Genomic DNA, 22,635 nt, shown 5'->3' on the forward strand with positions numbered 1-22,635 from the left:
CAAGAGCTATGACCCTGCATTCAGGGCTATGCAGATGGTCCAGCCAGAGTGACCAAAGTCCTTGTCTAAATGTCTGAAGTGGGGGTGGGAAGTGGGGAGGTGCACAGAGCCCAAGGAATAGGGGCACTTTTCAAAGTTGGATGAATTTCTCCAGATTCCTCAAAGGCTCCATTTATAAATGTCCTCAGTGCCCGGGTCAGTGTGGGTATCAGAGGAGGAGGCTAAGTTTGGTGCCGGGGGGGTTGGGGAGAGAGGGTTTTTGCCTAGTTGTTTCTAAGCCTCTGATAAGACGCTAAAGCACCAGACAAACTTCTCTTTCACAATAAGTTTCTGAGGATTGGTGCCAGGAAAGAAGCCCCTGAGGGTAAAGAGAACTCGCATCCCACTCCTTTATTCCGCCAAACAGTGCGCTCTTTGAGACCAGCCTCCTCCCCCAGCCATACGGTGATGGCCTGTGCCCTGACCTGGAGCAGCAGCGTGCAGGGATCGCCCAAGGGTGAGGGGTAGAAAGAAGTGTGGAGGCCTGGCGTCTCTTTATCCACTAGGACCGGCAAAATCTTTCCTCCCTCCTTCCTTCCTTTTCCACAGCTGGATGTCTCTATCTGGTTTTGAGTGAGAAACAACTACGGGCAAGGGCTGAGGAGGGGTCAGCAGATGGAAAGCGGCAGAACAAGAAGGAAGACACCTGCTCAGAGAACGGAATACAGCAGCACTGCACCTGGGATACTGCCCGACCGGGAGCGCTCAGCCAGTCCTACACCCATCATCACATGAACATCTGGAAGAAACAAAAATATAAACTAATAATTTCTTAAGATTAAAAATCTGTGATATTATCAAATAGTCAACAAATGCATTTCTCACCAGTATGGCAAGAATTCAACTTAGCAGCAAGTTTACTCAAAGAACTGGTGATACAGAGGCAGCACCCTGGTCTTTTTTTTCCATGCTGAATCCCATCTGGCTCATTACCAGCATTTCTAGAAAATTCTCCTTCCTGAACTTTGTACCACATAAAGCTTTGCAAGCTCTTGCCCCATTCAAACATGCAATGCTAGGAGGCTCACAGGAAGAAAGGCCTGGAGACCAGAGGCCATGAATAGCTGTTGATCCCAAAGACCAAGATTTTCCTCCTTGACCTTCTGCTGCCCCACAGTGGGACTCACACTTGACCCATACGTCAAAGTGTTCTCCACTTCGGCAGGTCCTTAACCTGTGACTTCCATTATACAAGATTTTCCAGATCTAGTGAAGTCTTCCCCAGTTCTTAGGTCCTGCCCCACTCCCAACAATCAGACCTTCTTTCTCCATGATTATAAAGGCAGGAAGCCCTGGGGTCCTAGAACCAAGTGGTGGGGATGGAGGACAAGAAGAAAGCCAAGTTCATTCGACTAGGTTCATAAGACCATGATGTCTTTAGATATCATGGACTATTCCAAGGAGAGACGATGGCAGCAGACTGAGTACTATGCTATTTCCACAAGCTCAAGGAGCAATCCCTAGTAGGCATGAAAACAGGAGTTAGGAAAGAAATATCAGAACCCCAATGATCAACAAAAAACACAGGTAAAAATATGCAGAGACTCTGCACCCCACCCCACCCCACAATGCATCTCCGCCTTCCCTGTCATATTCCCTTCCTCACTTCCAGACTCTCAGCTCTCACATGGGAAGTGGTGTCAGAATCAGCACTCATCCAGGTAGATCTGACCAAACCCCCGACCCATCTGAGGCTGACCCCACTTTAGAAAGCATCAGACTCACCCCTGCGCAGGGTTGGTGGGTAGAAAATGAGCGACTTTGGGGTCATTCTGACCCCATTCTGGGGTCATTCATGTGGTGGCTCTGCTAGTCACTAGATACTTCACAGTGGCTTAATCAAGCGACTTAATCATCTGGACTACTTTGCATTAACAATTCCTCTTAACAGTTATTGTGAGAATTCCAATTTTTAAAAACTGGCCTGTGTAAGGTCCATGTGAACAAGGGATGGCATTTCTCTCGACCCATCCTGTTTCCCCCATTGCCAAGGACATTGCTCAGCATTTACAGTCTTCTCATTAAACACGGTCCAGAGTTCACAGTCCATTTAGAGTTTTCCCTGAATGAATTCCTTTCCGTCGACTGTTACAGCCACATGGAACCCGAAGGATCCTCCAGGCTATTTTACATAAGAGGAAGTGGACTCAGAATGCATCATGTCTGTGGGTCATACAAACTGTAAGATGCCAAGCAAGACAAGGGGCCAGTTCCTCAGACCCCATAAGTTGTTGATACCAAGGCACAAAATTAAGAGCAAAGAGTGGGATTCAAGAACAAAACATCCCCATAGCTGCAAAGAATCTCCAGGAGGATGAATCAGGGAAAGAGCCTGGACTATGTCTCCTACGCAGGCATGATTAAGGCACAGAGGACTGGAAAGGACTTTGCCTGGGACAGAAAAGTTGAGTTCAGAAGTCATTAGTGACAGAGGTGACAGATAAAGAGAGAAAGAGGAAAACACTAGGTGATTATAATAGATGGCATTTATCAAGGAAGGACTATGTCCTGGGTACCTGTAATCATATTTAATTCACACCCCGAAACACCTCTGTGACAAAGCTATTACTATAATTAGCAATGAGGAAACTGAAACACAGAGGAATTACCTAATTTGCTGAAGGTCGCAAATTTAGTAGGTGGTGGTGAGCTGGGATCAAACGCAGACAGGTTGTCCATGAAACCAGGATCACTAAGCAAAACTTCCACCGTGTTAAACGTTACTGTTTTGAATAATCAGAAAGAGTGAAGAGGCAGCCCTAGTTAGGGATCATATTGATCCCAGAGAGTGTCTGTTCAGAGAGGATAAAATAACGGAGTGTTATTGAAAATGGGTGGGGTTGATGAGGAGGTCTGGAAATTGGGAATGGGGGAGAATAGTAAAAGAATAAAGGAGCTCACATAATCACTCTACCACCCCACAACTGGACAGTTGAACTCTTCAGTCGAATGCAAAGAAAAATTGCAAGTAATATAAAGATTAAGAATAGGTTTTTATTTGGTTTTGGAACACCTACGAATATTGTTGTGTCGGGTTCCGTCAATATTCACAAGATATCCAAGGAAATAAATTCTGTTCAACTGACAGAGGAGCGTCCGCAGGTCTGATGTCTCTCTCCCAGCCACGCGTAAGCGCCCTCTTGTGGCAAATGGGATATCACCTCTAAGGCTCAAGAAACACCCATCTGAGTGGCAATGTCTGGCTTGGACCAGAAGTAAGGACACTAGGTGTGCAGGTCCGCCACAGCTCCAGGGGGCCAGCAGTGAGGGCTTGATCACCCTGTTCGCCCTGCGGTGGTAGACCAGCTTTCCCAAAATTGCACCAGCATATCAGTGCTGCTCACTTCCTTCCCTGCTCAACCCCCCTCTACCAAGACTGGAGCACACAGGCGGGTTGGTCACCTCGGCACACAGAAGCCCCCCTGCCAGCAGGGATCCAAATGCAGACGGGAGGGACATGGGACCATCCCCTCTGGCAAGGGCTTGTCAGAGTTTGGGATTTAACCCTACTGGAGCCCATATATTAACCTGTTATTGTTTCATGGATGCTGGCAGAAGACAGGAGAACTCTGGGACATAGACAAAGGACTGTGGGTCATGGCAAGGCAAGCAGTATGAGCATCATGTTGACCAGGGTTGCCCTGCACCCCTAAATCCCAGACAGTAACTCTAAAGGAATGCAAGCGGATGCTCCACAGGCAGTAGGCTTGGGGTACAGTCAAGGAACACTGACCTTGAGGAATGCATGCTTTTCCAGTGAGTTATCATGAATCCCATCTTTCTCCAAAAGTCATCTCTTAAGGTCGCTCACTGCAAACACTGCCCTGAGATATGGCCCAGATAAAGATCACACAAGGCTTGGCGTTGTAAGAACATGCAGGAAACTCAAGGCCCATGGCAGATTGCCCTGCCCCAATGCACCCTTGACCGTGCCACCCCCACCTCTGTGCTGGGTTAACCAGTTGTCGGTGCGAGCTCTGCCGCTCACAAAATGATTGCTCCTACTGGTGAGGCAGGGTCACATCCAAAAGGCGCTCCCACAGTTCTCTTTGGTGACTCTCTGCATGTGTTGAGACAAGATTAATATGATTGGTGAGGAGGTTGCTGTTGAATAGAACATAGAAAGGTGGGGCGCCTGAGCCTGGGTAACTCAGTGGGTTAAGCCTCAGCCTTTGGCTCAGGTCATTATCCCAGGGTCTTGGGATCGAGTCCTGCATCAGGCTCTCTGCTCAGCAGGGAGCCTGCTTCCTCCATTCTCTCTGCCTCTCTGTGATCTCCATCTGTCAAATAAATAAATAAAATCTTAAAAAAAAATTAGAGCCCTGAGATCAAGAGTCACGTGCTCCACTGACTGAGCCACCCAGGCACCCACTGAACATTTATTTTATTATTTTTTAAAAGATTTTATTTGTTTATTTATTTATTTAAGAGAGAGAGAGAGAGTTAGGAAGAGGGAGAGAGAATCTGAAGCAGACTCCACACTGAGTGCAGAGCCTGACTTGGGACTAAATCTCACAACCCTGAGATCATGACCCTCCACGAGTTGGATGTTCAACTGACTAAAGCATCCAGGCACCCCCGGAAATTTATTTTAAACAAAAAACTAACTCAACCGTCAACTGCTTTTATAGCTTTATAGGCTAAAATCACTAATAAAAAAATGTTAAGAAACACAGCAGAGATGGAAATGAGGCCAGACTAGCTGGCGGCGGAGCAGGGGCTACATTCAGGGTCTTGCTCCTTCTGCAGAATTTGAACTGAGAGCTCTAGAGTAAAAAATTTAAAAAGCAGGGTAGTGTTCTGGAGATACACCTACCCCAATGAATGGATTCATCAAATTCAACAAAGAAATCCTAGCCTGCATGACCTTGGACCCTGTAGACCTGGACGCCAATCAGAAGTGGGAATCTGAGAACATCCCAGTCAAGTGGCTAAGGCCTGCCTGGAGGAGGAAAGCCCTGATATACTCGGAGGGATCACCTGCTCCCGGGACTAAGTGTTCAGTGCTCCCTGTGTTCTACTCACCAGCAATGAGCAAGAGGAGGGTCAAGAAACCTTGACAAGAGGGGACATAGCATGTCAAAGACCCAGTGGAAGAGAAAGAGGGCTTCAAAGTATGGAATGATGTTCCTCAGAATCCTACTTAACCCACTAAAAATAATTCCTTTTTTTTTTTTAAGATTTTATTTATTTATTTGACAGAGAGAGAGAGATCACAAGTAGGCAGAGGGTGGGGCAGGGGGGAAGCAGGCTCCCTGATGAGCAGAGAGCCCTATGTGGGGCTCGATCCCAAGACCCTGAGCCAAAGGCAGAGGCTTAATCCACTGAGCCACCCAGGCGCCCCTAACCCACTAAAACTAATTCTTAAAAGCTCTGCATTCAGGACAAGAATGAGAACAGGGAAGGACATTGCCGGCTCACTCCTGACCCTCAAGGAAGGTACCTAAGTTCAGATTCTGTCCTTATCTTGAGCTCCCCAGGGAGAAACTTGCCTGGTTAAGCCCCATGGAACTTTTGCTTCTCTCTCTCATTCGTAGTTTTTCTCATGCCTAATTGGGTGCACAACATGTGAAAATACTGTCTTTGATACTTGGTCATGGAAGAGAAACCAAATAACTCAGAAGGAAACAATTCAGCCAGTGGTATTTCAAAGCAACTTCTGGCCCCTTGAACAAATTTGAAAAAACCACATGACAGGAGAAAAATTTCAGATCAATAACGAAACCCAAAGTCCACAGGAACAGACCAAGCTAAGGCAGACTGGAATGCGAGTTCCCACCCCCCCACAGCAGGAGAGATGGGTTGGGGTAGGCAGGGTGTGGGAACCTCTAGAGACCCCAGTCCTGGCCAGCTCTGGGGGAAGGGGAGAGGGACCCAGAGCCACTCAGACACCCAGAGAAGTTTCCTGGAGGGATTCAGATTTCAGAGAAGGAAGTGAAGGCTAAGACAGCTGCCAAAAAGAGAGAAAAGATTGTTCTTCACCAGTGGGGCGTGAGTGGCGGAGGGGAGGGCCACAGGGGCCTGACAAGGGACATGAGTGATGGTGGGGATGGGCGGTGGGCATCACCAGCCACACCAGGGAGGATGAGGGGCCTAGAGGAGCAAATGCGGATCCTTCCACGAGCACCTCCTGCCCGCCCAACAGAGAACCAGCAACAGATTCTCCTGCAGGCAGGACCAAGTTCAAGTGGGCTCTGAGAACACCCCACCCCAAGAGGACCTCATTGCCACAAACTGTCTTCTTCTTGGCAATTCCTCAGCCACTTTGGAATTGCATATCGCTCTATATTGGCGGACCACTCTGCAAACAGCCCATCAGCCCCAAGTGTACGTGGGAAGACCTGTGTTTCCATGTAATTGACTCCCTTCATATCCTCCGTATTTTATTTTATGCATTTAAAATTATCTTGGGGGTCGCCTGGATGGCTTGGTCAGTTAAGCATCTGACTCTTGATTTCCGCTCAGGTCTTAATCCCAGGGTCTTGAGTTCAAGCCCTGCGCTGGGCTCCATGCTGGGTGTAATGGAGACTACTTTAAAAAAGAGAAAACTATCTTGAAAGAAAATAAAGTTTTGAATTAAAAAAAAATTTTAATTATCTTGAGGTTAACTGGCAAGGGAGGAGATGACAGAAAAGGCCAAGAACCACTGAGTAGAGGGTGGGGTACGCAGAGCCCACAGGATGTTAGGGGCAAGACGCAGGAGTGGGATGTGGCTCATTCATTGGATGGTATTGGATATTCGTTGGATTGGGGCCCTCCAGAACCTGATTCCAACCTCCCTTTTGAATTTGTCACCCCACCTGTCCAACCCCTCAATCTTCATGAGCCCAGTTTGCACCAAATTGGCCTTAGTGACCCTCACATAGGTCTGGCACCATTTGCCTTTGCTCATGTATCCGTTGGTCTATTTTTGTAAGTGTTATTTGATTGTCTTTCTCTCTGTCAAGCAATGGGCCAAGCACTAGGGACAGAAAAACGAACACGACAGACACCATCCCTGTCCTTACACAATTTGTCCTTTATCTGCCAACAGAATTTGGCATTTCTGAGGCACCTCACTGGCTCAGTCGATGGAGCATGCAACTCGGGATTCTGGGGCTGTGAGTTCGAGCCCTGGACTGGGTGTAGAGGCTACTTTAAAATAAGATTTTTTAAGTAGTCTCCATGCCTAGCGTGGAGCCCAACCTGGACCTTGAACTCAAAACCCTGAGATCAAGACCTGAGCTGAGACCGAGAATTGGACATTTAATTGAACACAACTGACTGAGCCACCCAGGTGCCCCTAAAAATGAAATTTAAATAATATTTAAAATATTTAAATAAATAATTTAAATAAAATTTTAAAAATATGTGTGTGTGTGTATATATATATATATCCTGTTCCATGCCCTGTTCAACCACAACATCTCCCATGCTGCCTTTTTCCTGACTTCCAGATTTGAGTTCCTTCTCTAATAATGTCTTATTGGCATGATCATAGGAGAGCGGCAGGAAAGTCCTGACCCCTCTTAGTTATTAGATTTATTAGGTTTTCGGGGTGCCTCAGTGGCTCAGTCAGTTAAGCGTCTGCCTTCAGCTCAGGTCATGATCCCAGGGTCTGGGGATCGAGTCCCCCATCTGATTCCCTGCTCAGCGGGGGGCCCGCTTCTCCCTCTCTCTCTCTGCCTGCTGCTCTGCCTACTTGTGCGCTCTCTCTTTCTCTCTCTCTCTGATAAATAAATAAATAAATCTTTTTTAAAAGATTTATTAGGTTTTTGTAATTAGGTTATGCAACCTGATTTTCTGTTGTTCAGTTCTAATCATTAATCAGTGTTGGGTTTTCGTGTTTCATCGTTGCAATTGCAAAAGACAAAAGATTCTTTCCACACTGTCATAGAAAACTGCCTGATTTTCAGGCTGTGCTTGAAGTCAGTAATTCTTGCTTCTGAATCTACACTCTTTTTCTTCAGGCTCTCCAACGCTTCTGGACTCTACCCTCCCAGGCTTTGGTCCCTGATTTCCTTAAGCCTTTCACACTGTCCTATGGTAGCAGCTGCTTAGGACCTAAAATCTTGCCTTCATTGAGCACTTCCCTCTGGCCGACCACCAGAGATAACTCAGGTGTTTAGCCCTCCGCAGAGTAAAACCACAGCCTGCAAGAAAGTTCCCGAAACATCTGGATCGTGTCTTCATTCAGCCACAGTCCGGCCCCATGGTCAAGTCCAGTTACCCTTCCTCCATCTCCCTGTCCCAGTTTCATTATCAGTCAGGATCCTCAGTTGCTGAAACGGAATCTATTTCTGACTTGTAGCAGAAAATAAACAGATTTATCGGTTAGCCCTCAGAATCAACGGAGAGACGGGAAAACCCCGGCTCAGAGTTAGGCGGGAGAAGCACAGGGGAAAATCACGCCACAGAGCAAGTCCTGTGAACACACACCGCTGCCAGCTGTATGGACAAATGACACCCCCTCACCGGACGTGGGAACCCCTACAGCTTGTAGCCCCGCGGCTTCCAGGACACGGCAGTGACAGCCGCTGCTGAGCTCCCCAGAAAGGGGAACTTTGCCTTCTTCTTTGCTTCATTAATACCAGCCTCAGCATCCGGGGCGCCAGCGTCTGCTGGACCAAGCCCAAAGGGGAATCAGGCTTCTTCTGCCTCCATGATGGAAAGCCCTGGATTCCCCAAGCATAGAAAGGGGTTGGGGGGGGGGGCGGGCAGGGGTGCCTGGCTGGCTCTGTCGGTTGAGGATCCCACTCTTGCTTTCGTGATCTCAGGGTTGTACGATCAAGCCCCACGTCCGGCTCTTGGTGCTCAGCTAGGAGTCTGCTAGGGGTTCTCTTCCTCTTCCTCTCCCTGCGCCCCTCCCCCGCACGTGTAAATATACACACTCTCTCTCTCAAATAAATAAATAATTTTTTTTTTTTTTAAAGAAAACAGAAGGAAAAGGAAGGAAGAGAGGGAGCCAGAGATGTGGATGTGCTCTGTGCAGAACGCCAGTGTGCAGGGTGGGACCCCCTCTCTGGCCATGTGCAGAGCTTTTCCAGAGGGCGTCTGACAACACCCCAGTCCCCCCACTGAAAGGAACACACACCCCAGGCATCTGCCACTTAACAGCCCCCCTCCCCTCCTCCCTCACCCACTTGCATTCTGTCACCCGGGGGACGCACAAAGTCCCAGCCTGCAGCCAGCTGTTGTGGCTCTCAGTCTACACCCTGTCCATGAACTGGCTGAGGGCCACCTCTGCCCCGGGTGGCTTGTGCACCCTTCTCTGTCACTGTCAGAGGAGGAGCCTGTCCTGCAGGCTCATTGGCTGTGAAGTCACCTTTCCCAGGCTGGGCTCACAGCCCAACCATTCCTATAACTACACCTGGCTTTATTTCCAAGTAGTCTGCTCCGAGCTCTACCACCACGGCAGTCCAGAACCTTCCGGTCAGGCAGCATGGACACAATGGTGTCTGTCCTGCTGTCCCTGCTACTTCTTCTGGGGCCTGCAGTCCCTCAGGAAACCCAAGCTGGTGAGTAAGGAAGCCAGGGTGGCTCTGAGGGACAGATGGGCTGGAGAAGGACCTCTAGTGCAGCGGAGATTCCCAAGGATACTGTGGGAAGAGGTGTCCCAGGCTGTCACCTAACTCAGCTCCCAAACTTCAAAAAGGATTGAGGGAGCCTCTGGAGTCATGCTAAATGAGGCTTTAGAGAATCAGAAGCTAAAACCCTTAGCTTACAAAGGAGCAAAACCAAGACCAGAGAGGTGAAGTGACCTGGCCAGGGTCACACAGCCAGGACAGTGCAGGAGCCACACAAGTAGAACATCCTGTTCCTTCCTTTCTTCCAGTGGCTGGATGAGTCTGTCTGGCTCACAGAGAAAAAGGGAACAACCCTAAGCAGCAGATGTGAAGGCAGGTTAACTGCAGGGTTGTAGAAGGAAGTCTGTCCCCTCCCCCTTGCCATCAGACCACAGTGCTGCCCATTAGCCCTGAAGGCAAGTTAGGGGGAAAGAAGCCAGCTGGAATCTGGGAAGCACCAGAGTCCACACTAGAATAGGAAAACGGGCTGTTTCATGACCACCAATTTCAGGATGAAGAAATGAAAAGTAAACTGTGCATGTTTGAAATTTGTGACACTTAAAAACTATGAGAATATATGTTTTATTTTAAAATGCTAATCAGTGGGGCGCCTGGGTAGCTCAGTGGGTTAAAGCCTCTGCCTTTGGCTCAGGTCACGATCCCAGGTCCTGTAATTGAATCCCGTATCGGGCTCTCTGCTCAGCAGGGAGCCTGCTTCCCCCACTCTCTCTCTGCCTGCCTCTCTGCCTACTTGTGATCTCTCTGTGAGTCTAATAAATAAATAAAATCTTTTTTAAAAATTAAAAATAAAATAAAATGTTAATCGCATCCTACACCAAAATCTGTATTAGTCAGGGTTCTCCAGAGAAACAGAACAAAGATATATAGATATATATAGAGAGAAAGAGATTGATTTTAAGGAACTGGCTAGCACAATTGAAATCTGCAGGCTGGAGATGTGGAGAAGAGTCAGTGTTGTTGCCTTGAGTCCAAAGGCAATCTGAAGGCAGAAAGGCAGAATTCTTCTTTGGGGAACTGGGCTTCTTTCTTGTGGCCTTCAACTGATTAGATGAGGTCCACCCACTGCTAAGGGTAATTTGCTTTACACAAGGTCTAAAGTTAATCACATTTAGAAACTAGTCACCAAGAATAATTTCAGCACTTGATCTAGGAATCTGCCATATGACCTCCAATGTTATTAAAATCAATATGAATTGTATCACAAATTAATTATTGGAAATGCTCCCTGCTCTCCAAGTCCCTGCCAAAATGCAAGGTGCAACCCTGGGAATTCTGAGATCCAGATCCTGCTCTTACCTGTGCCAGTCCATTCTAAGTCATCTCCTGAGTTTTCTGGTAAATTCTTCCTATGCATTCGAATTCTATGTCTTAGACTAGGTTATGCTTCAGTAACAAAGTTTTTAGTGGCTTACCCTAACAAATGTTTAATTCTTGCTCGTGTAAAGTGAAAACAGACAAGGCAACTTTCCTGTCTTCCCTGAGGTGACTCAGGAATCTGGCCTATTTGCATCTTGGGACTCCTGTTTTCATCCTGAAGTCTCCACAGTCATCACATTAAAAAAAAAAAAGAAAGAGGTACCTGGGTGGTTCAGTCAGTTAAGCATCTGCCTTCAGTTCAGATCATAATCTCAGAGTCCTGGGATCGAGCCCCATGCCAGGCTCTCTGCTCAGTGGGTAGTCTGCTTCTCCTTCTCCACCTGCCTGCCTCTCTGCCTACTTGTGCGTTATATAAATAAAATCCTTAAAAATAAATAAATGAATGAGCAAATGAGTTCATAGGGCCTCAGACCAGAAAAAAGACCTCATTCCCTCTCACATCCCCAGAACTCAATAGCATGATCCCAACATACGTACAAGGAGGCTGAAAAATCTGATCTTGTGTGTCAAGAAGAAACAGTGCAGTGAAAACACAGATGGTGTCTAAAGTACCATCCCCAGGATAGACATAGGGCCCTTTTCACTTGAATGAGCTTCCAGAGGGGCCCAGAGGCCACGGCCCCCTCCCTGGCCTTCCGCTGCCCCATGTTGGGCCTCCCCTGCATGGACCCCACACCTCCAAGTGCTCTCCTCTTTTTCAGGGCCTTACTCTCTGAGCTTCTTCTACACCGGGCTCTCCAGGCCCAGGGACGGCTTCCCCAGCTTCCAGGCCACAGCCTACCTCAATGACCAGGATTTCTTTCACTATGACAGTGAAGACAGGAAGGCCATCCCTCAGTACCCCTGGAGCCGGATGGAAGGACTAGAGGACTGGGAGAAGGAGAGTGAACTCCAGAAGGCCAGGGAGAAGATCTTCATGGCGACCCTGACGGACATCATGGACTACTACAAGGACAAAGAAGGTCAGTGAACAGTAGACTGCGGGGGGGGGGGGGGGGTGTCTTAGCTCAACGGGCAGCCCTGCAGGGGTAAGTGGAAAGGGGTCAGCAGGATGGAAATAACAGAGATGAGAGTAGAAATTCGCAGGCACTCTGCATCCCCCCCACCCCCACGGCGCACCTGCATCCCCCCCACCCCACAGCGCACCTGCATCCCCCCCACCCCACAGCGCACCTGCATCCCCCCCACCCCACCTGCATCCCCCCCACCCCCACAGCGCACCTGCATCCCCCCACCCCCACAGCGCACCTGCACCCCCCCACCCCACAGCGCACCTGCATCCCCCCCACCCCCACAGCACACCTGCACCCCCCCACCCCCACAGCGCACCTGCATCCCCCCCACCCCACAGCGCACCTGCGTCCCCCCCACCCCACAGCACACCTGCACCCCCCCACCCCCACAGCGCACCTGCATCCCCCCCACCCCCACAGCGCACCTGCATCCCCCCCACCCCACAGCGCACCTGCATCCCCCCCACCCCCACAGCGCACCTGCTCTCCTCCTGCCTCATCTTATCCCCATCCTCACTCCCAGGCCTCGGGTCTCCCAGGAAGTGACGTCAGAGTCAGCGCCCATCCAGGCACCCGTCACCTCTCCGCCCCACACTCCGACCTGCCTGAGGCTGATCCTACTGTAGAAGGCATCAGGCTCCCCTGCCGAGGGATGTCAGGGAGGGAGGGAGCTAACCCCAGAGTCAATCAGATCTGGTTCGCATCGTGTCGCGGCCAGTCATTAGCTGTTTGACAGTGAGCATGTTCTTAATAACCTGGTCTGAACCCACGAACCAGAACCTCCAAGAGATTCCATAAAACTTACCTCTGCCAATTGCATGAAGGCTAGAACCTCGTCGGTCTTGGTCTCCCTGATCGTCCCATCACCTGGGACGGCCACGAATAACCTGCTCCGGTGAAATATATTGAATGATTGAGAGAAAATGCCTCACACAATCCGTGGCCCATACTGGGAGCTCAGCAGGGACTGACTTCAAAGCCACACACTGATAGAGTTACATGAAGTCCTGAAGACCTTCCTGACTGTAAGGAACAGACTCGGGAGGCCTCATGGACTTATGGTAGGAGGAAGATGGGGAGCCGGGACACCCCCATCCCCACCTACTGTGTGCCGGGCACGGGTGCTGACGCCGGCTGGTAGCGCTCCCAGCAACCCTCTGAACCCGTACATGGCCGCTGCTGTTGGCAAGCGGAGAAGACCAAAGCAGGGGGAGGTTAAATGCTCACGTTCAAGCCAGGTCGGCGCTCAGAGAGATCTGCAGTTTGAGCCCAGGGAGCTGGAGATCAGAGCCTGAGCCCACAGCGCTAATCGGTATCAGGTCCCCACCGGTCGTGTCCCCCCTCCCAGAGGAGGCCAGGTTCCAAGACTTGTGGCTCCCTGGGCAGAGAGGGGGCTCGGAGATTCCTGATGAGGATAGCAAACCCCAGGAAAGAGTTTACCCAATTGGTGACATCCGCTCCACTTAGAACAGAGGAAAAAAAGGAGAGATTAGGGAATCTGTGTTAAACTCCAAGTAATTTGTTTAACTTGGAGATGGCACTTCAGTGTGGTTCTGTGGGGTTCCTAAGAACCCCCAGGGTATTCGCAGTTCACTAACCGCGGGAACAGGGGAGCTGGGAACAGGGTATGTGGTCTGGTCTCCCTGACCCTCCCCGCCAGGAAGGATGCATTTTAGCCCAGAGGGGCCTGAAACACCAAACCAAAGCACCTTTCCGTCTTCTGCTCTATGACTGGCTCATAACTCATTCGCCAAAACATAGGGACCACGTGCTTAGATCTCCAAAACCTTGCTTCCTGTTGTTTCTGCAAACTGAGTAGCACTGAAAGTTATTAAAACACAGTGCAGTGCGTGCCAAGCTGACTAACTTCCCCGGGGGTGGCCGGGGAGGGTGCAGGGTCTCACACCTTTCAGGGAATGTTTGGCTGTGAGCTGCGGAATGACAAAAACAGCGGAGCATTCTGGAGGTATGCCTATGACGGAAGGAACTTCATCGAGTTCAACAAAGAAATCCCCGCCTGGGTCCCCCAGGACCCCGCCGCTCTGATCACCAAGCAGAAGTGGGAGGCGGAAGAAGTGTACGTGCTGCGGGCCAAGGCTTACCTGGAAGAGGAGTGCCCCGCGATGCTGCGGAGGTTCCTGCAACACGGCAAGACCTACCTGGACCGACAAGGTACCCCGCTTCCTCTGTCCTGCTCCCCCGAGCTGAGCTGAGAAAGACCAAGGTGATCTCAGGCTGGGAGTGGGGTTGGGGGGTTTGGGGGGGTCATCTCTGCCCAATCCCACGGTGGTGTCTCTAGGACGATGCCTCCAGGCAGAGCCGAGCATGAAGGCAGGTGTGGGAAATGCCTGCCTGTCACAGCCTGGTTGTCGCAAGCCTTGGGTTTGGGAAGCAGTGAGAACGAGGGCCCTGCAGAGCAGGAAGGGGTCTGATGGATAGAGCCACGGGAGGAGGCAGCCCCAAAACTCACCCAGAAGTCTGGGAACGGGACGGGGAGCCCAAGGCCAGTGGCGGTCATTCCACGATCCAACGGGAGGCTCCTGGGAACCCTCGGCCTTCCCTGATCTTCGCCAAGTTTCCCTGGGGAGACAGACACAGAGCTTGGAGTTCTGCTCATCACTGACGCCCAGAAAGGGGAGGGAGCAGGGAGCCATCGAGAGCAGGCTCTCGCTATCCACGCTCTGTCCCTCCACAGATCCCCCCTCCGTGTCCATCACCAGCCACGGGACCCCAGGAGAAACTCAGACACTTAAGTGCCGGGCTGATGGCTTCTACCCACGAGAAATTGAGCTGCACTGGATTCATGGGGGCGATACACAGGAGACTGAGTCGGGGGGAGACGTGCTTCCCAGCGGAAACAGCACTTACCAGTCCTGGGTGGTGATGTCAGCTTCCCCGCAGGACGGAGCCCTGGACTCCTACTCCTGCCGCGTGAAGCACAGCAGCCTGGCCCAGCCCCTCACTGTGCTGTGGCCTGGAGCGAGGGCTGATGGCTCCGAGGGCTCCCAGGGACAGGAGCCACCCCACCCCCTGGCAGGAGAGACGAGCTAGGGGTCCGAGCTAGGGGTCCGGTGGTGAGTTCAGACACTCAGAGGAGGGAAGACTCAATACCGGCCCCTGAGCTGACTCTGGGCTGAACTGACTTGCAAAGCCCCATGATCTGATCTGTCTGATCTAATCGAATCAAATCAACAGTAATCCCCTTGCCTAGCACCCAGTGTAGAAAAGCATTTTTAAAAGGACATGATATAAAAATGGGAGTAGATATGACCCTTCATCCTGTTTTCCTAAGCCTTCATTCATCTGAAATTCTTGCTATCAACTCAAAGCATCCTGCCCTGGGGGACGGGGGGTGGTCCCTCTGTGCGTGGCGTGGACCCTCGGACCTTGTTCAAGAGCCCACTGGGGACATCTCCTCTGTTGTGAAGTTATAGACCCTCTTTAACACAAACCCATGTCTCTTCTGTGCCTCAGTGGTCCAGACACACCTCCTCCCTGAGACGGAGCCCTCCTCCATTCCAGGGGCTTGACCTTCCGCACACCTTTGGGTCTTGGAAACTCCCCAGACCATAGCTAATTGGTTTCCTTCCAAATTCACTTGAATGTGTTTTTGTTTTGTTTTGTTTTTTAACCCAGTTACCCACCACCCTCCACGGGTTTAAAACCCCAAAAGACACAGCAGGGCTCCCACACCTGACCTTTCTATGGAGCCCATTTGTGGGCTTTCCCTCCCCAGCCTGGCCTCCAAGCTGAGCTCCTTAAGGAAATCACCCCGAGCATCCAGAACTCTGAGCCAACCCTTACTCTTTCTTGAGAGCCTGAATGTGAAGGTTCGACTTGTTATTTTTGATACTTTGACCCGGTACAGAAATCAAAGCCAAGGAAATACCTCCTCAGTCTGTGCGAAATCCACATTCCTCTCCTCTGGAACCGGATGAGAAGAAACAAAAAACAAAAAACAAAACTCCTGTTTGAACAGTAGAGGCTGCAGAAGGAAACAATCCACATGGTCAAGAAGGGAAAATATAGCCATGAACAGATAAAGAAAACCACATGACGGGAGAAGAATTTCAGATCAATAAAGAAACCCAAAGTCCACAGGAGCAGGCCAAGCTAAGGCAGACTGGAATGGGGTGGGCAGGGGGAGGGAACCTCTGGAGACCCCAGTCCTGGCCAGCTCTGGGGAAAGGGGAGAGGGACCCAGAGCCACTCAGACACCCAGAGAAGTTTCCTGGAGGGATTCAGATTTCAGAGAAGGAAGTGAAGGCCAAGACAGCTGCCAAGAAGAGAGAAAAGATTGTTCCTGATCAGTGGGGCGTGAGTGGCGGAGGGGAGGGCCACAGGGGCCTGACAAGGGACATGAGTGATGGTGGGGATGGGCTGTGGGCATCACTGGGCACACCAGGGAGGATGAGGGGCCTAGAGGAGCAAATGCAGATCCTTCCACAAGCATCTCCTGCCCGCCCAACAGAGAACCACCAGTGAGGGCATCTGGGTGGCTCAGTGGGTTAAGCCTCTGCCTTCGGCTCAGGTCATGATCTCAGGGTCTTGAGATCAAGCCCTACGTGGGACTCTGCTCAGCGGGGAGCCTGCTTCCCCCTCCCCCTCTGCCTTCCTCTCTGCCTACTTGTGATCTCTCTCGGTCTGTCAAATAAATAAATAAAATCTTTTAAAAAAGAGAGAGAGAGAGAGAGAACCAGCAACAGATTCTCCTGCAGGCAGGACCAAGTTCAAGTGCTCTTTGAGGATGTCCCACCCCAGGAGGACCTCATTGCCACAAACTCTCTCCTTGGCCATTCCTCAGTCACTTAGTACTACCTTGTTTCTCTCGAAGATTCCTCTGGAGACAATTCACCAGCTAGACATTAAGGATGGAGGGCTTGGGTTTATGCAGGAGATGTCACCAGGGTACAGAACTTAACTGTAGTCGCTGTTAAGGTCCTCTCCAATTTGGCTGAACGCTGCCTTTCAAACCGGCTTGTCACTAGAACTTGACAAACAGATACATTTAGAGTTCTCCATTTCCTTTGCTCATGTATTGGTGCATTCACTCAAGAATTCTATGTTGAGTATTTATTTTCTGCTTTGGTACTCTAATAAAGACCAAGCAGAACAAGTGGGTGCCTCCCCTCCCTGCATGGAGTTTACCCCACTTCTGCTTATTAAAACAATACCCTCCATCAAGGCTCAACCCACATCTTACCTCCTCCTGGGACCACCACCATGATCACTAGTTCCAACATAGACTCGTCCATGCTGTGATGTCTCTCAGAAATCTCAGGGAAGATTTCCAGAAAGACAGTGAGTAAAGCCAATGACCACACCATCTCAGCATCCCAGACCATTCTCCTTTTTGTTCCTTTTCCAAGCGAAAGGAAAAGAATCAAAGATGGGTGTATCTGGGGAAAGAGCATTTGGGGCAGAGGGCACAGCAAATGCCCAGTCCCTAGGGCAGGAACAATCATGGTGTTTGAAAGGCAGAATAAGGACCAGTGGGTGGGACCATCATGAACACGAGGAGAGTCAGAAGATGTTGAAAAGGCTGGTAATGGTCAGATCCTGTAAGGAAGGCATGGTTAGCCTTGGGAAGGAGTTTCTACTGCCAATGGCCTCACCTGGTAGGTTCTAACCAAGATGGCAATAGGATTTACTTTAGTTTTTTGGTTTTTTGTTTTGTTTTCTTTTTTAAAGATCTTATTTATTTGAGAGCGAGAGAGAGGAGGAGCAGGGAGAGGGCCAGAGGGACAGGGAGAAGTATCCTCCCCGCTGAGCAGGGACTCAATTCGTGGATGCTGAGATCATGACCTGAGCCGAGGTTAGAGGATTAACCCACTGAGCCACCCAAGCGCCCCTGCTTTAGGGTGTTAAAACATCGCTTTGGCTGCTGTGTGAGGAAGAGACAATGGTGACACAGGATGGAAACAGGGAGACCAGAAACAAATCCGGGGGAAGGACTAGCACTGGAATAGACTGGGATGGGCGCAGCTGTGCCGGTAGCAAGCAGCCAGAGTTCAGGATACATTCTGGACATCAAGCCTGAAGGATTCGCAGATGGACCCAACGAGCCCTGAGTTTGCCGAGGGGTTAGCCATGAGCTGCGCGGAGAAGACTGGAGCGGTGACTCAAATTCGAGTCCCAGGTCTTGGATCTGAGTCATTTCCGGAGGTCCCCTGCTGGCAGGCTGTGTCTCACGCAGCCTCCAGCCTGAGCCCCCCCGGGATGGCTCTCACGCCACCTGATCCCTACTGCCCCTGGAAGCTTCCTGCTTCTCACCTGAGGACACATTTTCAAGATGACCCACCCGGAATAGAATACTCCCAGTCCCCGCCCGGGTTCCCAGTGTAACTCCCGCCCAGAGCCAGCCTCCAAACCAGTCCGTGCTAGTCCTTTCTGCTGCGTCCTTCCTCGCTCTTACGGCTGAGATCTCTGTCTTCTCTCCCACCGGCCCTAGGGGCAAGCTAAGGTCCCAGTTTCGCCCCCACGTTGGCATCCTCCCCCTACCGGACCCCACCCTCCCTGCACACTCTCGGACGAGCAGCTCCTTCCAGACGCTTCTCCTCCCCCGCCCTCCAGACGCGGCTTCGGCGTGGTCCACGCGCCCCCTCGTGGTGGAAAGACAAAGGTGCAGGCTGGTCGCGCTCCCCTGGGCGGGGTCTCCCCCACGCCTGAGCGCGAGGAAACGTACAAGCACGCCTGGAACCCAGGAAGCCAAGGTGGCTGGGTTTATATTCCTGACAACAGCAGAGCTCCGAGAAGCAGAAATGCTTTCAACATGGTTGGTGAATTACTGCTTTCGATCAGAGAGAGGAAAAGATCTACTGAACGCTTCCGTGAAGCCCCCTTCGCCCTGCTCCTGCCGGTAGCTGCCCCAGAGTTTGTTTCCTTCTGCAGACCTGATCCGTTGCTCTCAGGCCTGCTCTGGTTCAAGGGCTTGCGTTTGGCTTTGAACTTCAAACCCCAGTGCCAACTTCAGGGAGTTACCTTACTTAATGAAACATTAGCACATTCCCATTAATGTCAAGAATAAAACAGAATCCCTATTTCCACAACTATTCAGGATTTTTCTGGAACTTCTAAGTTAATTCCTTAACACAAAAGGAAATGAGTACAAATATTAACCACCATGAAATGAACTGACGCTTATTAGCAGACGCTCTGCCTTCCTACCCACAACACTCAAGAAAATCAATGTCAGGGGCGCCTGGGTGGTTCAGTGGGTTAAGCCTCTGCCTTCGGCTCAGGTCATGATCTCAGGGTCCTGGGATCAAGCCCCGCATCAGGCTCTATGCTCAGCAGGGAGCCTGCTTCATCCTCTCTCTCTGCCTGCCTCTCTGCCTACATGTAATCTGTCAAATAAATAAACAAAATCTTTTAAAAAAGGTAAAAAAAATAAAGAAAATCAATGGCCAATTCCCTGAAGTAAGTCAAAGACTTCAGAAATGTGGGTGACAAGCAAATACACAAGATCAATAGATTGCATATATACCAACAACACATCGTTGGGAAATATTAAAGAAAAAAGGAAACCCAACCACAATCTCTTGAAAAGGAGTACAAATAAAGTGCCCAGGAATGACTAGATGTTTTCCTCCAGGTTGATGGGTCAGTGGAGCATGGCAGCTCTTGATGTCAGGGTTTTGAGTTCGAGCCACGCAATGGGTGTGGAGCCTACTTTAATTAAATAAATAGGGTTTTTTTTAAGATTTTATTTATTTATTTGGCAGACAGAGATGAGAAGCAGGCAGAGGGGGGTGGGGAAGCAGGCTTCCTGCTGAGCAGAGAGCCATACTCGGGGCTTGATCCCAGGATCCTGGAATCATGACCTGAGCCGAAGGCAGAGGCTTTAACCCACTGAGCCACCCAGATGCCCCTAAATAGGGTTTTTTTTTTAAAGAAGAAGAAAGAAGCCCAAAGCAAAAGCAAAATGTTTCCCAGGTAGTAATGTTGCTTAGGGACCATCCAGGTAGACAATTTCCTTAAACTAAAGCTGCCTGGCTGGAAAATTAAATATTAATAGCTGTACGTTAATAGTTGAAAGGAAATGTGGGAGCCTGAGGGTGACCCCAAAATAGTTTCCGTATACATGGTGTTCTCACTTCTCTATGGACCATTGACTGCCTTGCCTTATCTCAGTCATGCTGTCCCACAGGTGCCTCCTAGGCTCACAACACCTGCCAAGGAAGCAGTCCGCTTCCCTGGACCCTTGAGCACCCAGGCCTCACTTGGGCGAGTCAGTGTCAGTGTCAGATTTCCTTCTCAGGCTAAGCGGCAGAACTGTCCCCTATCAAGATTCAAAAAGATACTTTCTATCTAGGCGGTAGGCTCCGCTGCAGTTGCACCGTATTGCCACGAGAGGGCACTATGTGCCATGCTAACGGATTGGGAGAGGTTCTCCCAGGAGCTTTAAGGATGCGTAGGGCTCATGAGAAGCCTGGTTGGCGCGGCTCCTCAACTATGTTTCCAGATCCCTTTTATAATTAGGAGGTCATCTCACTTCGTTTTCACAGCTGCCCCCCAAACATTTCCACCTGAATATCCTGAAGACCCCCTCAGAATCGCGAATTCAAATACCAGCGTGATCTTCCCCCTCCAACCCTTCCCTAGAGGAAACCAGAACAATTTCCCCTCTTCCCCTACCCCCTCCCTACCCCCTCCCTCCTCCGTCTCCCCGCTTCTCCTCTTCCCTCTTCTCCCGCTCCTCCCTTTCCCCCTCCTCTTGATTTCTCCATCTCCATTGAGGGCATCCTTACCCTCCTAACCATCCAAACTAAGACCTTTCGTTCCTGTCCCCTCCCTTTCGTCCCAGACAGCCTAGATGTCACCAAAACCAAAATACGCTCTCACTCCCGACCTTTTCTCCACCCAGATTGCTCCTGTCTGACTGTGCCTCCCTGGGGTAGTGTGCAGTCCTCCCCAGTCTCTGGCCTTTCCTATCATCCTTGCTGCCCTGACAAAACAGGTGAGATCATGTCATTTCCTTCTTTAAAGGTCAAGAAAGGTGGAAAAACCCAAGTGTCCATAGAAGAGTGACTAGGTAAACAAAATGGGGTCTAGCTGTACAGTGGAGTATTACTCAACCTTTAAGAAGTAGGAAATTTCAGAGGCACCTGGGTGGCTCAGTCAGTTAAGTGGCTGCCTTGTGCGGAAGTCGTGATCTCAGGGTCCTGGGATGGAGCCCCACATCGGGCTCCCTGCTCAGAGGGGCATCTGATTTACCCTTTCCCTCTGCCTCCGCTGCTGTTTGTGCTCTCTCGAATTCTCTCTCTCATATAAATAAATAAAATCTTTTTTTTAGATTTTATTCATTTATTTATTTGACAGAGAAACAGAGATCACAAGTAGGCAGAGAGGCAGAGAGAGAGGAGGAAGCAGGCTCCCTGCTGAGCAGAGAGCCCAATGCGGGGCTCGATCCCAGGACCCTGAGATCATGACCTGAGCTGAAGGCAGAGGCTTAACCCACTGAGCCACCCAGGTGCCCCAAATAAATAAAATCTTAAAAAAAAAAAAAAGGGTAGGAAATTCTAACACATGCTACAACACGGATGAACCTTGAGAACATCATGCTAAGGGACAGCAGGATTGTCCCTTGGATTCTTCCAGAATGAACTGTTGGACCCAGATAGTTTTATCAATAGGCCAGGCTTTTGAGACAGCTGTCCCAGCACGTGGCCAAGGATGTGACAGAGGGATCTACTTCTAACATATGCTGGTTTGAGCTAAACCTTTACGTCACACTTCCCTGGTCTCTAATGTCCACTTTTTTTTTTTTTTTAACTTTACTCTCACATCATTTTTCAAATATACAATGTAATATTTTTTTAAGATTTTATTTATTTATTTGATAGAGAGAGTTCACAGTAGACAGATAGGCAGGCAGAGAGAGAGAGGGGGAAGCAGGCTCCCTGCTGAGCAGAGATCCTGATGCGGGACTCGATCCCAGGATCCTGAGATCATGACCTGAGCCAAAGGCAGCGGCTTAACCCACTGAGCCACCCAAGCGCCCCTAATGTCCACTTTTTTAAAGATTTTATTTATTTATTTATTTGACAGACAGAGATCACAAGTAGGCAGAGAGGCAGTCAGAGAGAGGGGGTAGCAGACTCCCCGCTGAGCAGAGAGCTGGATGCGGGGCTCCATCCCAGGACTCTGTGATCATGATCCAAGCTGAAGGCAGAGGCTTTAACCCACTGAGCCACCCAGGCGCCCCTCTAATGTCCATTTTTAATGAAGGGAAATTTCTGGGTTGAGTTTACTTTTCTGAGTAGATCTTTCTCCTGAAAGCAAGGGAAGTTCTCCATCTTCATTCTCTACTTGGGAATAGCTTTGCCTAAAAAGTAAAAGGCTGGCATTCAGGTTTCAAAACAAGGCTTTTTGGCTTTGGTTACTGCAAATTTGTGGAAGTTGCTTCGTGCCGCTAAGGGGACACACCAGTGGGGAGTTAGTCAGCTCCGGCGCCGCTGCTGGATCTTACAGATCCTATGTGAGCACTCTAGGCAAATTATTTATGCTCTTGGGTTTGTTTTTGTTTTTTAAAGACTTTATTTATTTATTTATTTATTTATTTGAGAGAGCACGAGCAGGGTTTTGATCAGCTCAAGGCATGATCTCAGGATCCTAGGAATCAAGCCCTTCTGCGCGGG

At 50.0% G+C, this 22,635-nt stretch overlaps 1 protein-coding gene and 2 long non-coding RNA genes across 9 annotated transcripts; 1 reads left to right on the forward strand and 2 right to left on the reverse strand.

Moving 5' to 3' along the window:
• Positions 1-603: 603 nt before the first annotated feature.
• Positions 604-20,643, reverse strand: LOC131819128 (uncharacterized). 2 transcript variants are annotated; one of them, XR_009349066.1, is made up of 3 exons: positions 16,472-20,639; positions 2,649-6,166; positions 604-778 (listed from the first exon to the last, which is right to left on the reverse strand). It is a non-coding gene; the product is annotated as an uncharacterized LOC131819128 (long non-coding RNA). The 2 variants fall into 2 exon arrangements; XR_009349065.1 differs by lacking the exon at positions 604-778 and having other exon boundaries at positions 3,014-6,166; positions 16,472-20,643.
• AZGP1 (alpha-2-glycoprotein 1, zinc-binding) lies at positions 9,380-15,272 on the forward strand. The gene is made up of 4 exons (XM_059153863.1): positions 9,380-9,536; positions 11,684-11,944; positions 13,892-14,167; positions 14,691-15,272. Exons 1-4 carry the CDS (start codon positions 9,461-9,463, stop codon positions 15,044-15,046), a joined length of 969 nt encoding a protein of 322 aa, XP_059009846.1. The 5' UTR covers positions 9,380-9,460; the 3' UTR covers positions 15,047-15,272.
• LOC131819126 (uncharacterized) lies at positions 12,690-16,123 on the reverse strand. 6 transcript variants are annotated; one of them, XR_009349062.1, is made up of 5 exons: positions 15,885-16,123; positions 14,466-14,575; positions 13,223-14,204; positions 12,801-12,882; positions 12,690-12,720 (listed from the first exon to the last, which is right to left on the reverse strand). It is a non-coding gene; the product is annotated as an uncharacterized LOC131819126 (long non-coding RNA). The 6 variants fall into 6 exon arrangements; XR_009349064.1 differs by having other exon boundaries at positions 13,101-14,204; XR_009349061.1 differs by having other exon boundaries at positions 12,690-12,882.
• Positions 20,644-22,635: the final 1,992 nt, after the last annotated feature.

The sequence above is a fragment of the Mustela lutreola genome, chromosome 17 (genome assembly GCF_030435805.1).
Source record: "Mustela lutreola isolate mMusLut2 chromosome 17, mMusLut2.pri, whole genome shotgun sequence".
Lineage (NCBI taxonomy): Eukaryota > Metazoa > Chordata > Mammalia > Carnivora > Mustelidae > Mustela > Mustela lutreola.

Coding starts and splice junctions, on each gene's coding strand:
- AZGP1 (XM_059153863.1), top strand. CDS start 9,461: ATGGACACAATGGTGTCTGTCCTGCTGTCCCTGCTACTTCTTCTGGGG. Junction 9,537..11,683: donor CCCTCAGGAAACCCAAGCTG/GTGAGTAAGGAA, acceptor CCTCTTTTTCAG/GGCCTTACTCTCTGAGCTTC. Junction 14,168..14,690: donor GACCTACCTGGACCGACAAG/GTACCCCGCTTC, acceptor GTCCCTCCACAG/ATCCCCCCTCCGTGTCCATC.